Genomic DNA, 23,032 nt, shown 5'->3' on the forward strand with positions numbered 1-23,032 from the left:
CTAGATTATTAGACTCCGAGCCAAGCGATGTGAAACTTTGTCCGTTTTAATACTTTTTTTCCAGGTTTCCATGTAAACTATATTGAAGGGAGAGAATAAGCAACCACAGCTCAAACACTTGACTGAGCAGCGACACTTGTGGGAGTGGGTTGGTTTTTCTTCGAATACAAATATTGAACTGGGATGGGTGAAGAGTAACTTGCTGACTATATAATGCTGGCTAATGATTTTTAAAATAAAACTTTTGTTTAAACTTTGATAATTTAATAGCAGTAGCATTTTTCCCCAAATTTAAATCTATCTTTAGATACTTAAGAAAGGCTATTAACAAAAATTTTATTCAGAGAACAACTAAAAGGAAATTTAATTAAATTTGAAAAGCTGGAAGTTCCAAGAATGGCAGAAACAGTGCATCTGTAAAACTAGTAATAGTAAATTTGGATTACCACAAAAGGCCTTGCGGGAAGAGGCATTTAGAATTGGTGCCATTTTCACTGTCATTTCTATGCTGTCTGCCTCGTGGTCTCCATCCACAGCCTGCTGATTTGTGGGAAGTTAGCTGAGCTTGGAATTAAAAATACCCAGAATTTGCTGTGTCAGCACAGCAAGATGTTACACCTGGCATTAATGATATTTAGAATTCCATTTTCAGGTTTTACTTGATCTTGCTAGTGCAAATGAATGGATATTGCTGGCGTCATCTTATGGCAAGCCTGCAAGAGTTTCAGTACTCCTGACGTGTGTGGGTTGGGCCCTAACAGGGAGAAAAGTGAAATTTTGCACAACCATTTTAATATCATCAGGTTGTGGCTGACTGATAAAACTGCATTTGTTGTCAACCAATAGATACCCAAAGTGGATTGACTTTCTTAAGCACAAGTTTTTTGCTTAATATTTTTGAGAAGATTATAGCACCGATGGCCAGTTTTTTTTCTCATCCAATAGGGGGTGTCAGATGAGAGATTTTTTAAAATAATGTGACAACTTTGATCTTTTTTTTCATTTAATGATGACTTTGTTGTTTTTTTAAGGCAGACCCTTGCAGTTGACAACATCTTGCTTCCACTTATAGTTTGTGGATTCTGGGGTGGCTAATGAGGCAATTTAAGAGCTACAGACACTGCTGTAGATGGAACAGGTGGTTGCTGTCAAAGCATTAAATGGATAATATATGGTGAAGTCTCCTTTCGCAAAGCCCTCTGTGTGCTCCCAATGCATGGCCATAAGTTTTTCAATAGCGCTCTAACTGTTGCTGCCTCTCCTTGCTTGATTTTGGGCCAAAGATTCACAGGAGTCAGTGAGGATGTTAGATTTCTTCTCATTGGCTTTGAACACATCTTTAATGTTTTTTTTCCTCTGTGCACCTGGTAGTCTCTTCCCTGGCAGAGCTTAAGATGGAGTTTTTGGAATCTAGTCTTTGGCAGACATGTTCCTGACTTAGAGACTTCAAAGTACATTTATTATCAATAAATGTATAAATTAAACAACTTTGAGATTTGTTTGCTTACAGGCAGTTGCAAATCAAGAAACCCGAAAGAACCTAATTTTTTTTTAATGTACAAAAACCAAACCCACTCCCCTAATGTTCACAGAGAAAATGCGGGGGGATGGGGGGAGCAAATCATGTGAACAATTGAAGCGAACAACAACAACAGCGTTCTGAACCAAATTGAATCCTTAGATCCAAATCCCTGGAGTAGGCTCAAAGCCTAAGTATTCAGTTCATGACATTAGTGGGGCAAATCTCCAGAGTTGTCAGCCATGAAGCACAGCAGCCACAGGCAGTCGCACAGCCTTAGCTTTGCAGAGAGAGGAATCCCCAGTGTATTTGGACTGAAGTTTAAATTGCCCAAACAGCAGATCACACTTTGCACTAGGACCTGGACCCAGCTGCAGCAAATCGCTCTAGATATAGATTTCACTGCCAAAGAAACCGTTCTTGGCCTCTCCAACTCAGCTCGGTGGCCAAAGTGATCCAACCTTGCCCAACTCTCGACGCCCTGCCCTTCCAGTCTATACAGACTGGTGTTCAGATTGTACCTCGCATTAGGACCCTGGCCTCTCTGTGGCAAAACGCTCCAGGCCCAGAACACACCGCCAAGCAGTTCGCTTTGGAGCTGGATTTCACTGCCAAAGAAGCCGAGAGCATCATTACTTGGGGTGTTGTCCTGGAGCGAGACATTAATGTTGATTCTCTTGGTCTTCCAGTGTTTTGGAGGATTTTGACGAAATGGTATTACTCCTAGCCCTTTGAGATGCCTGCTGTGGATAGGGATCAATGCTGCCTGGTAGACCATGACATTTGTGCCAGGTCTAAGTTGTGGATCCTCAAGGACCTTCTAACTTCACTGGCTAAAGGCTGTCCTGGCAAGTTTGCATACAGCATTAAAAGTCACTGTCTCTGTCTGCCTTTGTAAGATTGTGATGGCTCTTGAGATTTCGGAATGGCTTGGCATTTCCGAGGGTCTCACTGTGAATCTGCATTGAAGGATAATATTATACAGCAGGGACAGTTTGGTAGAAGAACTTTGTCTTGTAAATGTTGAATGTGAGACCCATTCTGTCATGCTTCAGGGAAAGCAAGAAATTTGGTCTAGGTAAAATAAATCTGTTTGCCATTCCACTTTACATATCTCTGTTCTATTAAATCCCACTTGAATGAAAATCATTTTCCAAAAGTTACCCTGCTTTTGCAGTGTCTGACTTTGTTGGATTTGGCATCAAGCACCATGGGTTCTGTATTATAAATGGAATATTACTGAAGTTCTTCTGTTCATTCTGTGCTCTCTTTTGTAAATGAAGTGACATGCTCCACTTCATTCTGCTCTGTAATTATAAGACCTATAGTTAAATTTCTGTCTGTTGAAAATGTCGTGCATCCTTTTAACAGATACCTTCAGTTATATAATTAGAACCGACAAAAAAAAAGATGGTTGACTTGTGGGTAAATGCAACAGAACACTTTCTGTGATGCCCATTTATATCTTAAAAGTAATTTAGTTATCTTCAGTACTGCTTTCTTTAAATCCAGCCATAATTTCAAATAATTCATTCTTTTTCTAGGATCCAAACATTAATATTAGGGAAGCATTGCTCATCCATAATCCCCTTGAAAAGAGAGTGATGAGCAACCTTTTTGAATCATTGTTGTTTTCTGATGAAAGTACTCCTGCAGTGCTATTGGGTAGGGAATCCCAGGATTTAGGCCAGTGACAATGAAGGAATTATATATTTACAAATTGGGGTCAGTACATTTTGGAAGAAAACTTGCAGGCAGTTCCCTTCCAATATGTGCCCACCCTGATTTGAAAATATATTATCATACTTCTGTACTGCATCATACAGCTCTCAGTAATCCAGACAAGATTTTGCAACGTATTATAGATGCACACCATGATAGGCAAAGAGAATTAAGGTTTGGCAATGGTGAGTTGCCAGTCAAGTGTATAAGCAGTGGTTTATACACTTTACATGTGGTTTCATGTCACACTCCTTAGGTGATATCACCAGTAATACATTACTGGCTCAGATACAAGTTCTCTGGAGTAAGGATATCTGACATAAAAGCTGGAATGCTACTGTTAGCTTATACTAATACCTGAATGGTCATAGTTGTGAAGCATGTTGCAGTAATGGGTTGGTTGGATTGTAATTGAATCTTGAACTTACAAGTTTTATTCAATTGAACCTTTGTTGGGGACACTAAGTGTTCAACGGATATTAAAATGCATTTATTTAGTGCCTTTCATTTAATATCCTTTTTTGTTATAATTACGTGGCTGAAGGTGTCAGTTAAAGAGATGTTAGATATTTCTATCAGACAGTAATATAACTATAGGCCCTATAATTAGAGAGTGGAATGAAATGCAGCATGTCATTTAATCTACAAAAGATAGCACAGAATGTGTTACCGCAAATGATGTTCATTGTTTGGATGTATGTAGGTTCTGTGTGTGCTGAAAAATCTGAATGTCCACAATTCAGGTTTAGGAATACAGATCCATATGATCTTCAGAGCTTTGCTGGAGTTGGCATTTCATTGTTCCATTTGTGTTTATGGGATAGATGTAAAGTTACAATCAGCGTGGTTTGCAGTGAGGTTGCAGTCTAATCAATTGTTATCTTAATAAATGGTGCAGCAGGCTGCTACTCCTAATGGCAGCCATAGCTATCTTTTTTATTATTGCTTAGAGACTCCAATAATATTATGATAATATCATTAGTAATAGCCACAGAAATAACTTCCTTTACATATATTACTTCAAATTATCATCTATGCAACAAAACCATTACTAAATTAAGTCAGAGGGAAGTAGGCATATGTGAACAATCTGATCCAAACTTAAATTGTATTGCAACAGACCACTCACTGTTGTTGACATAGGCATCAGTTTGAAATGTAGTACTTAGTATCAATATATTAAGTGATATTACTTTCCTCACTTGAGTGTCAATGCAAATATCTAAACAGACGCCATACAATACTGCACGATGCTATTGTTCTATTTTCCTGAATTCAGCTACGCAATTGACTATTGTTTGCAAGTGAGCAAGCGTATAGACAGTCTTAATGATATCCTGAAACACATTAATCCTGGAAATGTAATCACGGGCGACTGAGTGAAAAGATCCCATTATGAGCTACTTGATTTGTATTTCTGCTAATTCATCATTGTTATCATAATTATAGATCACTCAATCATGATGTGAAGGAAATTTAAAAATGAATGACTGGACGCCTGAAACAAATACAATAAAGTCGTTGACTTTTTAACTTTAAGCTAAATTTTATATGAGAGTACCCATAATGGGCTGTAAAGAGTATCAAAGAAGTTGATTAAGTCATCAAGAAGATAATGCCGACCATTAATTCAAAGTTGTGGAAATTAGTAGGTAGGAGATCCCATGACAGGTACAGCTTCATTCTCTTGAGATCCTGAAAATTAATAAATTGCCATAGAAGGCAATGGAAGAGGATTTGCTCTAATATCCAGTTCTAATCAAGGATCTTTGACATGAAATATCTGTTTCTCTTCCCACAGATGTGGCCTGACCTACTGAGTGGTTCCAATATTTTCTGTTTTATTTCAGATTTGCAGCATCTAGAGTGTATTTTTAATTTCAATGCCAAAGGCTTGCTGGATGTATGATGAAAAGGATAAAGGCACAGAACAGAGAGTGGAGCTTGTGAGAAAGAGGAAGTTACAGAAAAGTAAAACTAACTTAAAGTGCAGTAAATGTTGCAACCCAACTCCAGTCTGTGCTAGTTATTTTTTTTCCTGTCCTTGGGTTATCTATAACTTGCATATACTTCACACTATTTATTTATTAACTCACTGAGTGTGGATATTATTGATAATACCAGTGTTTATTGCCCATTGCCCATGAAACGATTCAAAGTCCGCCACAGTGATGGATCTGTACTTTTGTACAGGCTGGACTGGGAAAAGAATGGCTGATTTGCTTCTTTCCTTAAAGGACATAATCTAGTGCTGTTACGCAGTGAAGTTTCATAGTCATTGTGGGGGAGCTTTTTTAAAATTCTGAACTTGATTTTGTTGTTTGAAATTAACATCAACAGTTGCCCTGGTTAGTGCCTCTGGATCGATGCTTCAGAATTCCAACTGCCACTATCATAACATAACCACTCTGCTACTATTCCATAATCATTGGTTACTAACACTTCCCAACCATTACTGATGATAAATTTGATGCCCTGAACAGTGCATAACTGCAGTCGCAGAAGTTAGAAGGTCTAATCTACTGCCTAAAAGGCCCTTAATTTACTTACTGTTGTTTGCAGCAAATGACCTTACCATAAGTGCACACAATTGCCGTAGAGCAAAGAACAAGGTGCATCAAGATGCACTACTACCCTCTTGCTGGGAGATCATTTTGAGTACAGAGTATTTTTTGTCTGCTGTTTAAAGGAATTGGGTGATTGACCCCACATCCAATTTGTTCTAATTACTTTCACATTGCCAGGTGGACAACTGCAGACATGATGTTTGTTGATGGCTACTTAAAAAGCTGTTCATTTTCAGGTACAAGGAATGCTGTGCTGAACACAGAAGCGCGAACAATTGAAGCTGACGTGCTGAGCCGCAGGTGTGTGCTCATGAGATTAGCAGAATTTTCATTTGACAAATTTCAGGAAGCCATACGACAAAGTGCTGGGGCAGTGGTGATTATTCTGCCCCAGAACATGTCAATGATGCCTCAGGATATTATTCAGGTAATGCAGCTTTCTTTAATTTTATCATTTGTTTTATAGAAAACTATGACATAGAAGCACAAAAGGATTAAGAGATACCTTGAAGTAATTACAAGTCTTACAGTTTTTGTTGATTTGCTTGGTGAGCATTACAGCAGTAAATTTTCCAAAATTTATTTGTGTTTTATATACACATAAGTAGATGGTGTGTAGCACAGTGAATTTGTTTTGTTAATGGGATTTATCTTCTTGGCCTCGTAGCTCCCAGTGAACCAAACGCCATTGATGACCTCCTATTTCCATGTCTAAAGTTGATGGTGTGGATAGAGTTCATCAATGTTTCTAGAATCCATAATATCTACTATACAGGAGATTGGCCTATACAGCTTCACCAGAGTACTGTTGGCTAGCCTTACCCATTTCCAATTCTCACAACGGGGACACAGAGTTAGAATTTTGAGAGGCAATGGGACATGTATCATGTCCATGTCCATGTATCAGTCAATGTCCATCTACTGTCAGCTTCCAATCAATATAAAATGGGTCCAACAGCATAAAATGGTCCTTGGCATTTTACTTAGACAAGTAAATATATGAATTGGACAAATATTATGCTGGTTCTTCTGAAGTTGGAGATGAGTAAGTTTCTGTGGCAGGAAAAGAAGTTATTTTAATCTGTGTCTAATGAAACAATGTTGAGAGTGTCTGCTAGGCATGAATCTAGTAGTGAACATCTAAAATAAGTGTTTACTGTTCTCACCTGTACTGACATTCCCCACTTTTGGACTTAAAGTTCTTTTTTTTAAACTGTAAAATGAAGCTTAAGGAATAACAGTAAATGAAACTAAATGCATGTCATACTTCCCACAATGAAATATTTTAAAATATATAGAAAGATTTGAGCCTTGAATATTTGTAATGTCAAATCTTACTTGGCCTAAGTTTTTAATTCAAAATCTTTGACATCTGGGCCCTCTGGCTCAGTAGGTAAATAATAGAATTTATATGGTAACAAGTAGTAGACATCATCTTCTATAATAGTTCCTCTTCTGAGTTGTACAACATAATGTTACCTTTGGCTTTGGCTTTGAGTTGAATGGAGTTAAAAATAAAGACATTTTACTAAAGCTTGTTACTATTGAGTGATTCACTACATATTCCTTATTTAGTGATAATCTTCAGGAAAGATTTGGGTAATTTTAAATTGATGGAATTTGGCGCTTTCCTAATTTAATAGTGATTACTAGACTGACGTTTTTTAAATTAGCAGCAGTTTATGGAAATCGAGCCAGAACTTTTGGCGACAGAGACAATTGTACCAGTGTACTTTGCCTTGGAGGATGATGAGCTCTTATCTATACATGAACAAACACGTTCGGCTTCTGTCTCACAGGGCACTGCTTCAGCTGCAGAAGGTAAGTTGAACCTATTTCATTTGAGTTTCAAGTAAGACAAGGCAGGCAGAGTTTCAACAACCTGTGTTCGATTACCTGATTGCTTTCCCTCTGCAAGTGGATCCTGCTTTGACAATGCCGTTTAAAGGTTCAAATTTTGCTTCATTGAGTGGATTCTGTTGAAATCTTTGTTTGGTCTTACTGTTAGAGAATGGACAGCAAATGAGTTGCCTCCATTCTGGAACTGGCTGCCATGAACATGTATTGATTGTATCACAGTTCAAAGTGAATTTTATTGTCAAAATGCATATAAGTCATATGCAACTATGAGATTAATTTTCTTGTGGGCATACTCAGCAAGTCTATAGAATAGTAACTATAACAGGATTAAACAAAGATCAACCAGAGGGCAGAAGACAAACTGTGCTGTAAAAAGTCCTTAATAGTGAGATCATTGGTTGAAGGGGTAGTAACTGTTTTTGAACCTGGTGGTGTGAGTCTTGAGGCTCTTGTACCTTCTGCCTAATGGCAGCAGCAAGAAGAGAGCATGGCCTGGGTGGTGGGGATCTCTGATGATGGATGCTTGCTTTTCTACAACAGTTTTTCATGTAGATATGGTCAGTGGTTGGGAGGGCTTTACCTGTGACATACTGGGCCAAATTCACTACCTTTCGTAGGATCTTCCCTATCAAAAGTTTTGGTGTTTCCATACCAGGCTGTGATGCAACCAGTCAATACACTCTACTGTATATCACTTGCTTGTTGGGTCCCGGACAGGTCCACTGAAATAGTGACACATAGGAGTTTAAAGCTGCTAGCCCTCTCCACCTCTGATCCTCTGATGAGTACTGGCTCATGGACCTCTGGTTTCCCTTTCCTGAAGTCTATAATCAGTTCCTTGGTCTTACTGACGTTGAGTGTTGTTATGACACTACACAGCCAGTTTTCAATCTCCCTCCTGTGTGGTTGTTCATCACTACCTTTGATTCAGCCCACAACAGTGGTGTCATCAGCAAACTTGAATATGGCATTGGAGCTGTGCTTAGCCATACCGTTGGGTGTAAAGTGAGTAGAGCAATAAGCTAAGCACACAACCCTGTAATGCACCTGTGCTGATAGAGATCATGGAGGAGGTGTTGTTTTCAATGTAATCTCACTGGGGTCCAAGATCCAGTTGCACAAAAAGGTATTGAGGTAAAAGAGAGTGAGAGGGAACCCAATGGAGCAGATTTAGATTTGTGATGTGCCAAATACATCAGTTGTCCTGGTCTCTATTGTATGAATGCTCTTCTATTACTAGCTGTAGGACCATCATTCACAGGGCTGTCATTTAATAAAAATATCTCGTCATGCCCTAACATCATTAGATTCCTTATGTAAAGTTCAAAATTTAACTCTAGAAAATAAGACATTTATCTCTATTTGACCAACACTTTTCAGTCTTAAAAGTGGACAACCATGTATTGTTTCAACATTATGTTCCATTATCTGTGCCTTTGCTCATTCACTTAGCCCGTGTATATCCCATTAAAACCTCTCCTTTGATATCCTTCCTCAGACGTATACTGATTAGTGAAGGTTCAGCAGACTGTTGGGGCTGTTGTTTGAAGAGAGATGGAATTGCTCAGTATTGGGTTCAGAAAAAGTTTGGAAAAACTTGAGTTCTGAAAAATATAAGAGATTCACCTCAGTGAAATGAAACAACAATCTGACTTGGCTAGATGTAGGAGAAATCTTTCTGCTGGCTGGAAAATCTAGAATCAGGCACCACAGTCTCAAGGTGAAGTGAATGGAACTGAGATGAGAAATTTCATCACTGAGAAGGTGATGAATTTAAATAATTCTGTACCATAGAAAACTTGGAAACGAAGTCACTGAATATTTCTCAAATATCTTTTTCTATTTGTGTTCTCTTTCACTTTGTTTTATCTTTATCTGTTCTAAATTTTCCCTTATCAGAAGCTGTTACCCACCACCTCACCCCATTTGGTTTAATGCTTTGCTTTGTAATACAAAGCCACCTACTCCAGCTCAGTTCAAGCTCTATCTTATGTATGATATTGAAATGGATAATGATAACTGAAGTCTGTCAAGAAAGGACAGTGCACACAAATATAACTCTAATTAGATTCATGGTTTTGAAAAAAAGTACAGAGACAAAATTGAATGTTCCTTTTTCTGAATGCATGCAATGTATCGGTCATAAGATGGGTGAATTTCCCCTGAGTTAGTATATTAGTGCCATAAAATAAAACCCTTTTCTCCTGGTCCAACCTTTAAGCCATATTATCTGATCGTATTCATGCAGTACTAATTTGCATGTGACTGGTTTGTATTTGTATTCTTGCAGCAGACTTTCCTTTGTCTGATGTAATTGTCAGGTGGTCTCTCTGGGAACTGACAAATGGCTATTTCCCCTCCCACTCCAGGATCACCCTGAGGCAACATTCTTAACTGTGGAACTGGCAATGGGTCTTAAGGCCTGAATCATTAATTCTGTTTCTTTTTCCACAAGTGCTGCTTGACCTTGAGTGTTTCCAGCATTTTCTATTTTAATGTATTGGAAGCAATCCAGACATTTATTACACCAGCATCTGGAATGGGCAGGTTGTCTTATTAGGAAGGATAGACAGGTTAAGCTTGTATCTGGTATTTAGAAAGGTGCAGCAGGACTAGATTGAAATGTGTCTTGACAGGCTGTGTGAAGAGAAGAAATGTCCTCTTAAAGGGGAGTTCATAAATGGAATTCACTGTTTCAAAAAGACGCTGCTGTTTAAGATGGATGAAACAATCTTTTTTTTCTCTGACAATCCAATCTCTGGAGCTGCCTTCCTCATTGGAAATGAAAATTCTCTTTGGATATGTTTAAAATAAAGGTGCTTGATAAGGGAGAGGTTAAAAGGTTACTGGGGTAGACTGGAATGTGGAGTTGTGGTTACAGTCAGATTAACTGGGATCGTAACAGCAGAGCAAATTGTACTCCTGCTCTGAGTTTATATTCGGAGCCGAGCCAATCATGCTTTCATGAATTATGTGAATTATTGAGAAGCACAGTGGCATACTTTTCACTTCTTCAAAGTTCAAAGTAAATTTGTTATCAAAGTGTGGGTGTGTGTGTGTGTGTGTGTGTATGTATGTATGTGTGTATATATATGTATCACCACATGCATTTTCTTGTGGGCATATTCAACAAATCTATAGAATAGTAACCATGACAAAATCAATGTCAGACTGCCCAACTAGGCCATTCAACCTGAGTGCAGAAGACAACAAACTGGGCAAATACAAAAAGAAGAAATAATAAATAAATAAACAAGCAAACAAACAAATGAGCAATAAGTATCAAGAAATGAGTGAATCCATTGATTGTGGGAACATTTCAGTGATGGGTCAATTGAAGTTTAGGGAATTTTTCCCATTTGGTTCAAGACCCTGATGGGTGAGGAGTTGTAACTGTTCCTGAACACAGTGTGAGTCCTGAGGCTCCTGTACCTTCTGCCTGATGGCAGCGGTGAGAAGAAAGCATGTCCTGGGTGGTGGAGGTCTCTCTCGATGGATGCTGCTTTCCTCCAAACACATTTCATATAGATGTGCTCAGTGGTTGGTTGGGCTTTACCCGTGATGGACTAGGCCATATCCATTACTCTTTGTTGGATTTTCTTTGCAAGGGCATTGGTGATTCCATACCTGGCTGTGAGGCACTCAGTCAATTTACTCTCCACAGTGCATCTATAGAACACTGAAGATTTTAAAATTGCTAACCATCTCTACCTCTGATCCTCTGTTGAGGACTGGCTCATGGACCTCAGGTTTCCTTCTCCTGAAGTTTATGATTGGCTACTTGGTCTTACTGATACTGAGTAAGACGTTGTTGAGTAAGATGTTATTGAGTAGACGTTGTTGTTATGGCACCACTCAGCTAGGTTTTCAATCTCCCTCCCTCCTGACTCAACACCTTGGCCTATGACAGTGGTATCATCAGCAAACTTGAGTATGGCATTGGTGCTGTGCATAGCCCCACAGTCATAAGTTTAAAGTGAATAAAATAAGGGACTAAGCACCTGTGCTGATGGCGATTGTGGAGGAGATTTTGTTGCCAATCTGAACTGACTGTGGTCTGCAACAGAGGAAATCAAGAATCCAATTGCACAAGGAGGTATTGAGGCCAAGGTCTTGGAACTTACTGATGAGTCTTGAGGGGATGATGGTCTTGAATGCTGAGCTGTAGTCAATAAAGAGCATCTTGATGCTCTTGGCTGTCCAGGTGGTCCATGGTTGAGAGAAGAGCCAATGAGATGGTGCCTGCTGTGGACCTGTTGCTGTGGTAGGCCAATTAGAGTGGATCCAAGTTGCTTCTCAGGCAGAAGTTTCATCACTAACCTCTCAAAGCACTTCATCATTGTGGATGTAACTGTTACTGGGCAATAGTCATTGAGACAGGTCACTATGTTCCTCTTGGGTATAATCAAAACCTCCTTCAAGAGGTGGGTACCACACACTGCCAAAGCAAGGGGTTAAAGATCTCCATGAACAGTCCAGCATTATCCATGCACTTAAGGATGCTTGCTTCCAGTTAATACTAAAGTGCTGCTATATCCCTTATTCTAGCCTTCTGAAAGTGGGAAAACTGTAATGTTATGGCCTAAAGTATAAACTTCAACAAAAAAACGCCCAACAACACTGTTAAGATAGGAGTAAAATTTGGTGATTGGCAGAATTTTCACTTTCCAACCAATTACGTCCTTCACTTTGCAAGAGGTAGTAAGAGGAATGAGTGATCCGGGTTGTGATTGTACTGTTCTTTTGCTATTTGTGTAATTCTGGTTCAAGCAAATGTATTTGGCTGCTCATGTGACAGCTGTAGGGCTCCTGAATAGAACAAAAAACGTGTAGAACTTAACAGTCGCTGCCATTTCGATAGCATCTCTTCTGAAACCCCAGCAGCAAAGGACAGTAGATGGTGTTGGAAATGTGATGAAAGTGCAACTGTTTGAGATTGGGATTAATGTGATACAATGGGAGGGGGATAGTGTATTATATATAAATAAAATATGTGGCACTATTGCAGGGAAAAGAACACAACAGGAAATGTATCATTTAAAGGCTGACAGTAAAAGATACTTTGAAGTGTATGCCAAATGATTACTTTGTTCATGTTACTACTTTTAATTGTTGTATAAATCAGTGAAAATGTGCTGCAGTACAACTGGAAAATGTTATGTTAATATTTAACACACAATGATTGTACAGTTGACTACCAGGTTAGATCTTCTTTCATTACTGGTAACCATTTTAGATATAATTCTGCCAGAGACATGAATTTCTATGTAAAATAGTTTTTGGCAAATCATTGTATGTCCTCATGGGTGTGACTCTGTCAACTTGCCAAAAGGTACAGCAGAATATGAATGAGTTGCAGATATAGACAGTGAGATCGCAGATGGAGTCTAATCTGTTGCACTTTAGGAGATCAAATGTAATGGGAAAGTGCACGGTTAATGGCAGGACCTTTAGTAACATTGATGCACAGAGGGTTCTTGAAGTTCAAGTTCATAGCTTGATGAAAGTGGCTGTTTAATTCAATGGGATAATAGAGGAGGCACATAGCATGCTTGCCTTTATTAGTCAAAGCATTGAGTTCAAGAATCAAGGAGTTGTGTTGTAGCTGTATAGAGCTCCGGTTAGTCTGTATTCTGATCTCCCCATTGTAAGAAGGATGTGGTGGCAGTGGACAGAGTTCAGAAGAGGTTTACCAAGATAATGCCTGTAATAGAGGGTGTGTGCTGTAAGGAGTAGGTCAGATTAAACTATGGTTTAAGCGGCAGAGACTGAGGGGCAGATCTGATATTCTTAAGAGAAACATAGAGTGGACAGCCAGCACCTTTTTTTTTTCATGGTTAAAATCTCTTATACCAGAAGACATGCATTTTAGGTGAAGTGATGGAGCTCAAAAGAGTATACAGGCAAGATTTTTATTAACATAGAGTAAAATCATTCCTGGTATGTACTGCCAGGAGTGGTGGTGGTCGAGGTAGGTGGTAGGGGGCTTCTAGATAGGAACATGAATACGCCTAAGATGGAGGGGTTTGGACCGCGTGCATAGAGCAAGTATGATTTAATTAGTTCAACACAACATTGTGAGTTGTGTATAGTAATATCAAAAGAGAATTTAAGGGGAACCTGAGAGGAACTTCTTCACTCAGGGTGATGCAAGTGTGGAATGAGTTGCCAGTGGAAGTAGTGGCTGTGGGTTCGAGTGCAACATTTAAGAGAAGTTTGAATAAGTACATGGATTGGAGGGGTCTGGTGGACTTCAGTCCAAGTGCAAGTCGATAATATTAGGCAGAAAACAGTTCAGCGCTGTCTAGATGGGCCAAAAGATCTATTTCTGTGCTGTAGTGGTCCATGACTCTAAAAGGGGCAAACATGTATTATATATAATATACTTATAAAAGTGTATTTATCTAGTGAAAATGCTACGCTGTCTTTCTCCTTTTCTCCTAGGAGCTTTGTATCTTGGTACAATTCACAGATAATGAGTTCTGGTATCTCGCATTTGACTGTGGAATGCCCATAGCTGATTCTAATCTTTTCTGTGTCCACTGTCCACATAACCATAGCAGGGTTCATTGGATGTCAATCAGTCACAAGGACTGAACATCTTTTGTTTCACACTTTTTTACACCCAAAGTAAATTCCTTTCTTTTTTCCTGCCAAGGTTTCTGAAAATGGCAAAAAAGGCAGGAATTGAACATGATGTTCTTATCTTAATCAATAAAATACAACACAGAGCCATGTCTTTACCAGCTTTTCACATCAAGCTGTTCATCTAAGGCTGCAGAAGATACTAAGCCTGAATTGAAAACAGAAGCTTCCAACAATAGTCAACCAATTCTGGCAGTGAATGAAAGTAGTTGCAAATCTGGACTGATTTCTACTTGAAACATTAACCTGTACCACCTTTTAGGTGCTCATAAGATTGCTGAATACTTGGAAGTCCTAAACTATTACACCTTTCCCTATAACTCAGATCCTCGAGTCTCAGCACATCCCAGTAAATTTTCTCCGTACTCTTTCAATCTTGTTGAGATCTTTCCTGTAGGTAGGTGACCAGAACTGTACACAATACTCCAAATTCAGCCTCACCAACGTCTCAACAACCTCAACATAGCATCTCAACCCCTGCACTCAATACTTTTATATTTGAAGGCCATGTGCCAAAAACTCTCTTCACTAGCCTGTCTACCTGTTAAGTTGCTTTCAAGAGATTATGGATCTGTATTCCCTTTGTTGTACCATACTCCTCAGTTCCCTGTCATTCACTGTGTAAACCTTACCATGGTTTGTCCTTATGAAGAGCAACACCTCACACTTGTCTGCATTGAATTCCATCTGCCAATTTTTCAGCATGTTGTTTCCAACTAGTCCAGATTTCACTGCAAGCTTTGATAGCCTTCCTTGCTGTCCACTATGCCCCCAGTCTTGGTGTCATCTGCAAATTTGTTGATCCAGTTTATTACATTGTCATCCACATCCGTAATATAGATAACAACCTCAGACCAGCATTGATCCCTGCGATGCACCACTAGCCACAGGCTTCTAGTCAGATAATCAACCATCTACAACCACCCTTTGGCTTCTCCCACGGAGACAATATTGAATCCAATTTACTACTTCATCCAGAATGCCAAGTGACTGACCCTTTTGGACCAGCCACCCATGCAGGATTTCGTCAGAGGCCTTACTAAAGTTCCTTTCGTTCATCGATTTTCCTGGTAACCTCCTAGAAAAACTGTAAGATTGGTTCACACACAAAACAGTGTTGACTATCCCTTATCAGGCCCTCGTATACAAATACTTTTATGTCCTGTCCCCTGGAATAAACTGTTTCCAAAATTGCCATAACTTGTCCATTTAATTAAAATAAAGCACTGTATTGGCAGACTTGATTCCTGTCTGGGGCATTCTGAGCTGTGTTCATCATTCTGCAGGTGCTAGTGGTGGCACAGTTTGAAGTGTTTGAGTAATTTTATGCCCATAATGTATTAATACTAATAGATTAATTTGGCGTGATCGGGATTCACAGATTTTCTAGACTATTGGATATTATTCTTATTAATATCCCAATGCACTTTGTTTTACATAGTATGATAAACATTTCAGTCACCCCAGTGAATTTCTGTGGAGTGCAGGAGCTAGGCCGCCAGCAAGTTTTGGGGAATACAGGAAGCATCACATGGTGAGCAGATGCTGAATCATTGAAATTTTTGAATAGTCAGAAAGTGAAATATTGAAGGTTTACTGTTCTGTGTATTTTGTGTTTCTTGACTCTACCAGTACCGTGATACAATGAATAAAATGCAATTTGTTTCTCCCTCAGTTCTCTTGCATACAGCCACAGCTAATGGCTTTCAGATGGTCACGAGTGGAGCCCAGAGCAAAGCCATTAATGACTGGTCAATAACCAGCCTTGAGGTAAACTGGAATTACTCTACTCATTGCATTTCTGAATAATTGGTGATGATGCTACGCGAAATATATACTGCCAGATAGTACCATCACCAAACACTTGGCTGGTCTGAAGTTATTTAAAATAAAACAGATCAAAGGCTAGGTGTGAAATCTAATCCCATAGCGTGTTTTTCTTATGGCTTAAATTGTATAATTTTCCTCATCACAGACTTCAGCTGGTGTTCAAAGATGCTTTCCCTCACTGAACATGTGGCACTTTCCATAATTATTAGGCACAAGAATATGGAGATTGAACTGCATTCTTCCAGCCATTGAAATTGGGTTATGACTGATTTCTTCAGCTCCATTTTACTTAACATGTTTCCTTAATCCTTTCATATACTTACCCAACAAGAATCTAATGATAGATAAGCAAAATACCAAAGATGGTGGAAAATCTTAATTAAAAACAAATGTTGGAAGTAATCAGGCAGCGTCTATGGAGAAGCAGTTAATATTTCAGACCAATAACATTCCATCATAACAGACATCAAAGTTCAAAGATCCAATTTAATGTCAGAGAAATGTATACAATGTACATCCTGAAACGCTTTTTCTTTGCAAACATCCACAAAAAACAGAGGAGAGTCCCAAAGAGTGAACGACGGTTAAATATAAGAACCCCAAAGTCCCTCCCCCAGCTCCCCTCCCTCCTGCACATAAGCAGCAGCAAACAACGATCCCCCCCCCTTTCCCCACCAGCAAAAGAAATGTATCGGCACCCTCCACCAAGCACTCAAGCATGAGCAAAGCAATAGCAAAGACACAGACTTGCATTACCGCAAAGACTACATTGTTCACTCGGCATTCAACATACCACAGGCGCTCCCTCTCCCTCTCCCTCTCCCTCTCCCTCTCCCTCTCCCTCTCCCTCTCCCTCTCCCTCTCCCTCTCCCTCTCCCTCTCCCTCTCCCTCTCCCTCTCCCTCTCCCTCTCCCTCTCCCTCTCCCTCTCCCTCTCCCTCTCCCTCTCCCTCTCCCTCTCCCTCTCCCTCTCCCTCTCCCTCTCCCTCTCCCTCTCCCTCTCCCTCTCCCTCTCCCTCTCCCTCTCCCTCTCCCTCTCCCTCTCCCTCTCCCTCTCCCTCTCCCTCTCCCTCTCCCTCTCCCTCTCCCTCTCCCTCTCCCTCTCCCTCTCCCTCTCCCTCTCCCTCTCCCTCTCCCTCTCCCTCTCCCTCTCCCTCTCCCTCTCCCTCTCCCTCTCCCTCTCCCTCTCCCTCTCCCTCTCCCTCTCCCTCTCCCTCTCCCTCTCCCTCTCCCTCTCCCTCTCCCTCTCCCTCTCCCTCTCCCTCTCCCTCTCCCTCTCCCTCTCCCTCTCCCTCTCCCTCCTCCCCCCACCCCCACACCCCTCTCATAAGGGAGAAGGGGCTGTCTCTGTTTTTCCTAGCAAGTGGGGAGACATAATAACCAATTCACTGGTTTGCGATGAAAGAAGTCCATTACGTCGCTTTTTCCAAGCTCTGTTCTCAAAGATCCAGGGTCTTTGGGCACACAGCAGTAGATTTTCCAACTCCCCTGACAAAACACAGGTCTCCTACCATGTCACCGATCCTCGATTCACCTGTCTCCAGAGCCCCAAGATCTTAGGCTTCCAAATCTGAGCTGGACTCTTAGGCCGAGCCCTTGGTGTGCGAACAACGGCGGGTCCTGAATCCCCAAGAACGGGTCCCATTCCTGCAAAGAACTGAAGTCGACATGTAACTCCAGATCAGGGTCTTCAAAAGAACCCTGAAAGGGAAAAAATAAAGATATTAAAGATGGCAATAGAGCTGTTTCTGAAGATGCAAGCAAAGGAATCGCTGTTTAGCACCATCTTAACTTCACTCCGCCTCCAGCAGTTCTGCTGCAAAGTAATTGACTCTGTCTTTCTCACCATTGCTGAAACTTGATTGAATTGAGTTGACTTTATTACTTACATCCTTCATATACTTGAGTAAAAATATTGTGCAATTTATAGTAATTTATAATAAATAGTATGTACAACAGAACAGTCAGTATAACACAAAAATACAATTGTATCAGCATGAAATAATCAGTCTGATGGCCTGGTGGAAGAAGCTGTCCCAGAGCCTGTTGGTCCTGGCTTTTATGCTGTGGTACCATTTCCCAGATGGTAGCAACTGGAACAGTTTGTGATTGGGGTGACTCAGGTCCCCAATGATCCTTCGAGCCCTTTATACACATCTGTCTTTGTAAATGTCCTGAATAGTGGGAAGTTCACATCTACAGATGTGTTGGGCTGTCCACACCACTCTCTGCAGAATCCTGCAATTGAGGGAAGTACAGTTCCTATACCAGGCAGTGATGCAGCCAGTCAGGATGCTCTCATTTTTGCCCCTGTAGGAAGTCCTTAGGATTTGGGGGCCCATACCAAGCTTCTTCAACCGTCTGAGGTGAAGGAGATGCTGCTGTGCTTTTTTCACCGCACAGCCGGTATGTACAGAGCACATGAGATCTTCGGTGATGTGTATGCCAAGGAACTTAAAGCTGCTCACCCTCTTAATCCCAGGTCCATTTATGTCTATAGGGGTTAGCCTGTCTCCATTCCTCCTGTAGTCCATAACCAGCTGTTTTGTTTTTGCAACATTGAGGGAGAGGTTGTTTTCTTGACATCACAGTGTCAGGGTGTAGACTGCCTCATTATTATTTGTGATTAGGCCAATCAATGTTGTATCGGCAGCAAACTTAATTAGCAGATTGGAGCTGTGGGTGCAACACAGTTATGGGTATACAGAGAGTAAAGGAGGGTGCTTAGGACACAGCCCCGTAGGGCACCTATGTTGAGGGGCAGAGGTGAGGGAGCCCACTGTTACCACCTGCCAGCAGACAGGAAGATCTGACAGGTGGACAATATCAGAAATTTTACCTTGAAATCTAAATCAGCATCATGAAGGTTTCATTCTCTACAACCCTTCCATGTCCAATAATCAGAATGCAAATGTTTAGTTCTTTTTATTTATTGATTGATTGGGATAAATAAATGTCAGAGAGATTGGCTGTGTAGTGAAGGGACATTTGTTTCAGTGAGATTAAGTGCTTCTTGTAGAATATCTTGAGAGTCAGAATCAAACATAGTTAATTTTCTTGCAACATTGCACAGCTTTTGTTATAATTCTGTTGATACAAAGAAAATCCTGATGAGTACAGAGGGAGTAGGAGGAGTGGCTAAATGTGGTTGAAGAACTAGATATTGAGCAGCTTTTAAAGTAGCACCAGCTGAAAGAGTAACATTATTGATTGAACTTGGGATCTATAAATGTGACAGTAAGAGTGGGCTACCATAGCATGAACAGGGTCTGAATGATTTTAAAACCGTAGCATGAAATTGTCTCACATTTCTGCTATTGGTTCTCTTTACTTTCTTCTTTTGGCTTCCACTTGACTAATGCTGTAGGCATTTGTACTTCACTTGTATATCTTCATGTTGACTTCTACAGTTACAGAATTATGTTCTCATTTACAATATATTCACAGAAATACAGATGTTTCAGTTATTAATTTAGCATCCCTTATTTTAGTCTTTTTGCTCTACCCTTTTTAAACAAGTTAAATAAATGTAACTCCTAAAACTATGAGCAGTGTATGTCATGATAATCTATACCTCTGTTCTTCATGTAGGGCAGATTGACTGGTCTGGGTGGAGAGGACCTTCCCACTATTGTAATTGTAGCACACTATGACTCCTTTGGAGTGGCTCCTGTAAGTACCACTCTTTATCACTTCAGTGGATAATTATTGCTGTTAATAGTGTATTTTAAATCTGAAGCTTTTCACTGACAAAAAGGTTTCTGTGAAGTCTAGAGTTTATTGTATGTGGACTTTATCCTGTATTCAAAAGCTAACCTTTACTCTGAGTACTTGGGTTATCAGACAACACTGTGGCAGATAATGGAACTAAATGTTGTATTGAGTCGTGTCATTTGGATTGTGAACTAAACTGTTGCAGTCTGAAGCAATATGACTAAACTGGCATCAATTATCTTGGGTTGAGGGATTAAGGTTTGTTTCAGTCCCAAATTTTGTACTGTTGGCTGAAAAATAAATGAATGTGATTGCATTTGCACTTAATTATATGTTTTCCTATACTCAAATACTATGTTGACAGTTAGTCTAGATTTGTATGTGAAAACTTCCAGACATTTGCTACAGAACCATTACCCAACAAGGTATAATAGCTCTGCAGAGCATGTGGAGAGCTTTAAAAAAAAATTAGCTTTTTATCTCTCATAACTTGGACATTACTATGTTGCTTGTTATTTTAAGCTTTTGCTTCTATAATAAGTATATTGCTTAATCAGTTGAGCTTCTCGGTCATGGGAAGGATGAGCATTTCTACTGTTTAAACTGTATTGTGTATAATCATGTCTAATTGTGGATCACTTCAAACAATGGGTAGCATTTTAGCATGGTGGCTAGCACAACGCTTTACAGTACCAGCGACCTGGGTACAGTTCCCATCGTTGCCTGTAAGGAGACTGTATGTTCTCTCCATGACCGCATGGGTTTCTTCCGGGTTCCTCCCATACTCCAGAGATGTATCGGTTGGTAGGTTATTTGGTCATTGTAAATTGTCCATGATTAGACCAAGGATTAAATCAGGAGATTACTGGGCTGTGCGGCTCAAAGGATTGGAAGGGCCTACTCCATGCAGTATGTAAATGAATAAATAGTTCCTAAAACTGAAAAACAATGGACAATGGGTGCTAAAATTTTGAAATAAAAAAAGAAAAATGTTGAAATTCACAACAGGTTTATGCATCTTTTGAAGAGAGATAAACAATATATCAGATCAATGGCTTTTTATCAGAATTGAGAAAAGTTAGAAATTAAACATTTCATGTTGCATAGAACAGTAGAAAGAAAGAAAGCACCGGCAGTTTCTATGAGAAGGTAGAGAAAGTGAGACCCAGGCAGTGGTGATGACTAAGACAGCTAAGAAACTTTAAGAATTAAAGATTAGTTTGGCACACGCACAGTGAAATGTCATTAGTGTAAATGACCAGCACAGTCTGGAGATGTGCTGTTGGGTGGGGGAGCAGCCTGCAAGTGTTGCCATGCTTACAGTGCCAACAACCACAACTTACTAACGCTAATCCGTACACCTTTGAATTTGGGAGGAGACCTGAGCATCTGGGGGAAACCCACAATGTTACAAACAATTTCCTTACAGGCAGTGGCAGGAGCTGAACCCTAATCGCTGGTGATGTAAAGCATTATGCTAACTGCTGTGCCACAGTGTTGCTTGCGAACTTTGCTATCTCAATCACAACCACCAAAGCTGATCTGTCTGCAGGGAATTTAAACAGAATGCAGATGAAAACAGAGAAGGGAAACAAAATCTGAAATTAAATAGAATGCTAGAACTGTTAGCGGGTCAGGTAGTATCTATAGAGTGATTCAAGATGGTTAATGGTACAGGTGGATGAACTTTCATGAAAACTACCCCTTTCTGATGCAGAATGGAATGTCCAATTATCTGACATAAGTTCCATGTTTTACTGAGAACTGAAACGTGCCCAGTCAGGAAGTGAGATGCTGTACCTTAATCTGATCGCGGGCTTCGTTAGAGCATTGGAAAAGGACGGAGTGGAAATAGGAATGAGAATTGGTGACATGTCACTTCTGCACACTGCATCTAAGATTACCTGCATAAACTGTTAAATAAAACTAGTCAGGAATTCTAAGTAAACACAAGAGTTTCTGCAGATGCTGTGAATCCAGTGTAACACACACAAAATGCTTGAGTGACTTGGCAGATCTGGAGTATCTATGGAAATGAATAAACGGTTGATTTTTCAGCCCAAGGCTCTTCAGCAGGAATATTGACTACCTTCCCACACATGCCAATTGCATTAGTGTAACTGTAGTAACAGAATATTCTCAAGGTCAGAGTTGGGGGGGGGGGGGCCTTCATTAAGTTGATCACTTAATGAATCTGTTCAATCATCAAGGCTGACAATGACGAAATACTGAATCAGATGTACCAGACAATTGTATATTGAAAAGAGGTACTGCATTTCGCTGTGCATCCCAGCCTTGATCAACTCTATTCCATGTGGACAGCCTGAGCAAATTGTTACTCAGACAAAAATTAACAACACATAGGAACAATCTATCACTCAGGATATTTAAATCATTAGCATTGAGGCGTTCTAAGGGTAAGTTAACACCTAGACTGGATAAGTTGGGTCATTGGGTAGATAAGGTTGGGATTTGTTGTTCTTGCTTTTTACAGTATATCTTAAAACTAGGATATGGAATTTATTTTTTGCATTCTTTTCCATCCCTTGCCCCTTGCTCTAACCTAACAGTGGTTGTCTTATGGTGCTGATTCCAACGGTAGTGGTGTTGCAGCTTTACTGGAACTGGCTAGGCTATTTTCCAAACTCTATACTTACAAGAGGACACATGCTGGGTAAGTGCAAAAATGTCAACAGAACTAATTTTAAATTTTTGGCTCATTTATGTTCTCAATTTTTATTGATTTGTCTTGTTCAGCAGAATGGAAATCAAATCCTGGGAGAGATTTTTTTACTTCTACTCCACCTAAGTACAATTTATTTAAATAAATTACTTGTATAGACCATAAAACATAGGAGCAGGATTAGGCCATTTGGCCCATCAAGACTGCTCGGCCATTCCATCATGGCTGATTTATTATCCATCTCAATACCTTTTGTCCTGCCTTTTCCCTGTATCCTTTAACATTCTGACTAATCAAGAACCTGTCAATGTCTGTTTTAAATATACTCAGTGACTTGGCCTCCACAGCCGCCTGTGGCAATGAATACCACAGATTCACTATTCTTTAACTAAAGAAATTCCTCATCTCCGTCCTAACTGGATGCCTCTCTAATCTGAGGCTGTGCCCTCTAATCGTAGACTCACCCACTTTATGAAACATATTCCCTACATCC

At 40.0% G+C, this 23,032-nt stretch overlaps 1 protein-coding gene across 2 annotated transcripts in view; it reads left to right on the plus strand.

The window, feature by feature from the left end:
* The window catches only part of ncln (nicalin), a 49,216-nt gene that overhangs the window by 2,608 nt on the left and 23,576 nt on the right, over positions 1-23,032 (plus strand). The window contains exons 2-6 of one of the 2 annotated variants that reach the window (XM_059991247.1): positions 6,045-6,235; positions 7,482-7,629; positions 15,989-16,083; positions 19,734-19,814; positions 22,427-22,530. In XM_059991247.1, coding sequence (XP_059847230.1) covers positions 6,045-6,235; positions 7,482-7,629; positions 15,989-16,083; positions 19,734-19,814; positions 22,427-22,530 — 619 coding nt within the window. The remainder of the gene's footprint in view (positions 1-6,044; positions 6,236-7,481; positions 7,630-15,988; positions 16,084-19,733; positions 19,815-22,426; positions 22,531-23,032) is intronic. The other variant, XM_059991248.1, reaches the window with a different exon arrangement.

The sequence above is a fragment of the Hypanus sabinus genome, chromosome 16, assembly GCF_030144855.1.
Source record: "Hypanus sabinus isolate sHypSab1 chromosome 16, sHypSab1.hap1, whole genome shotgun sequence".
In the NCBI taxonomy this organism is placed as follows: Eukaryota; Metazoa; Chordata; class Chondrichthyes; order Myliobatiformes; family Dasyatidae; genus Hypanus; species Hypanus sabinus.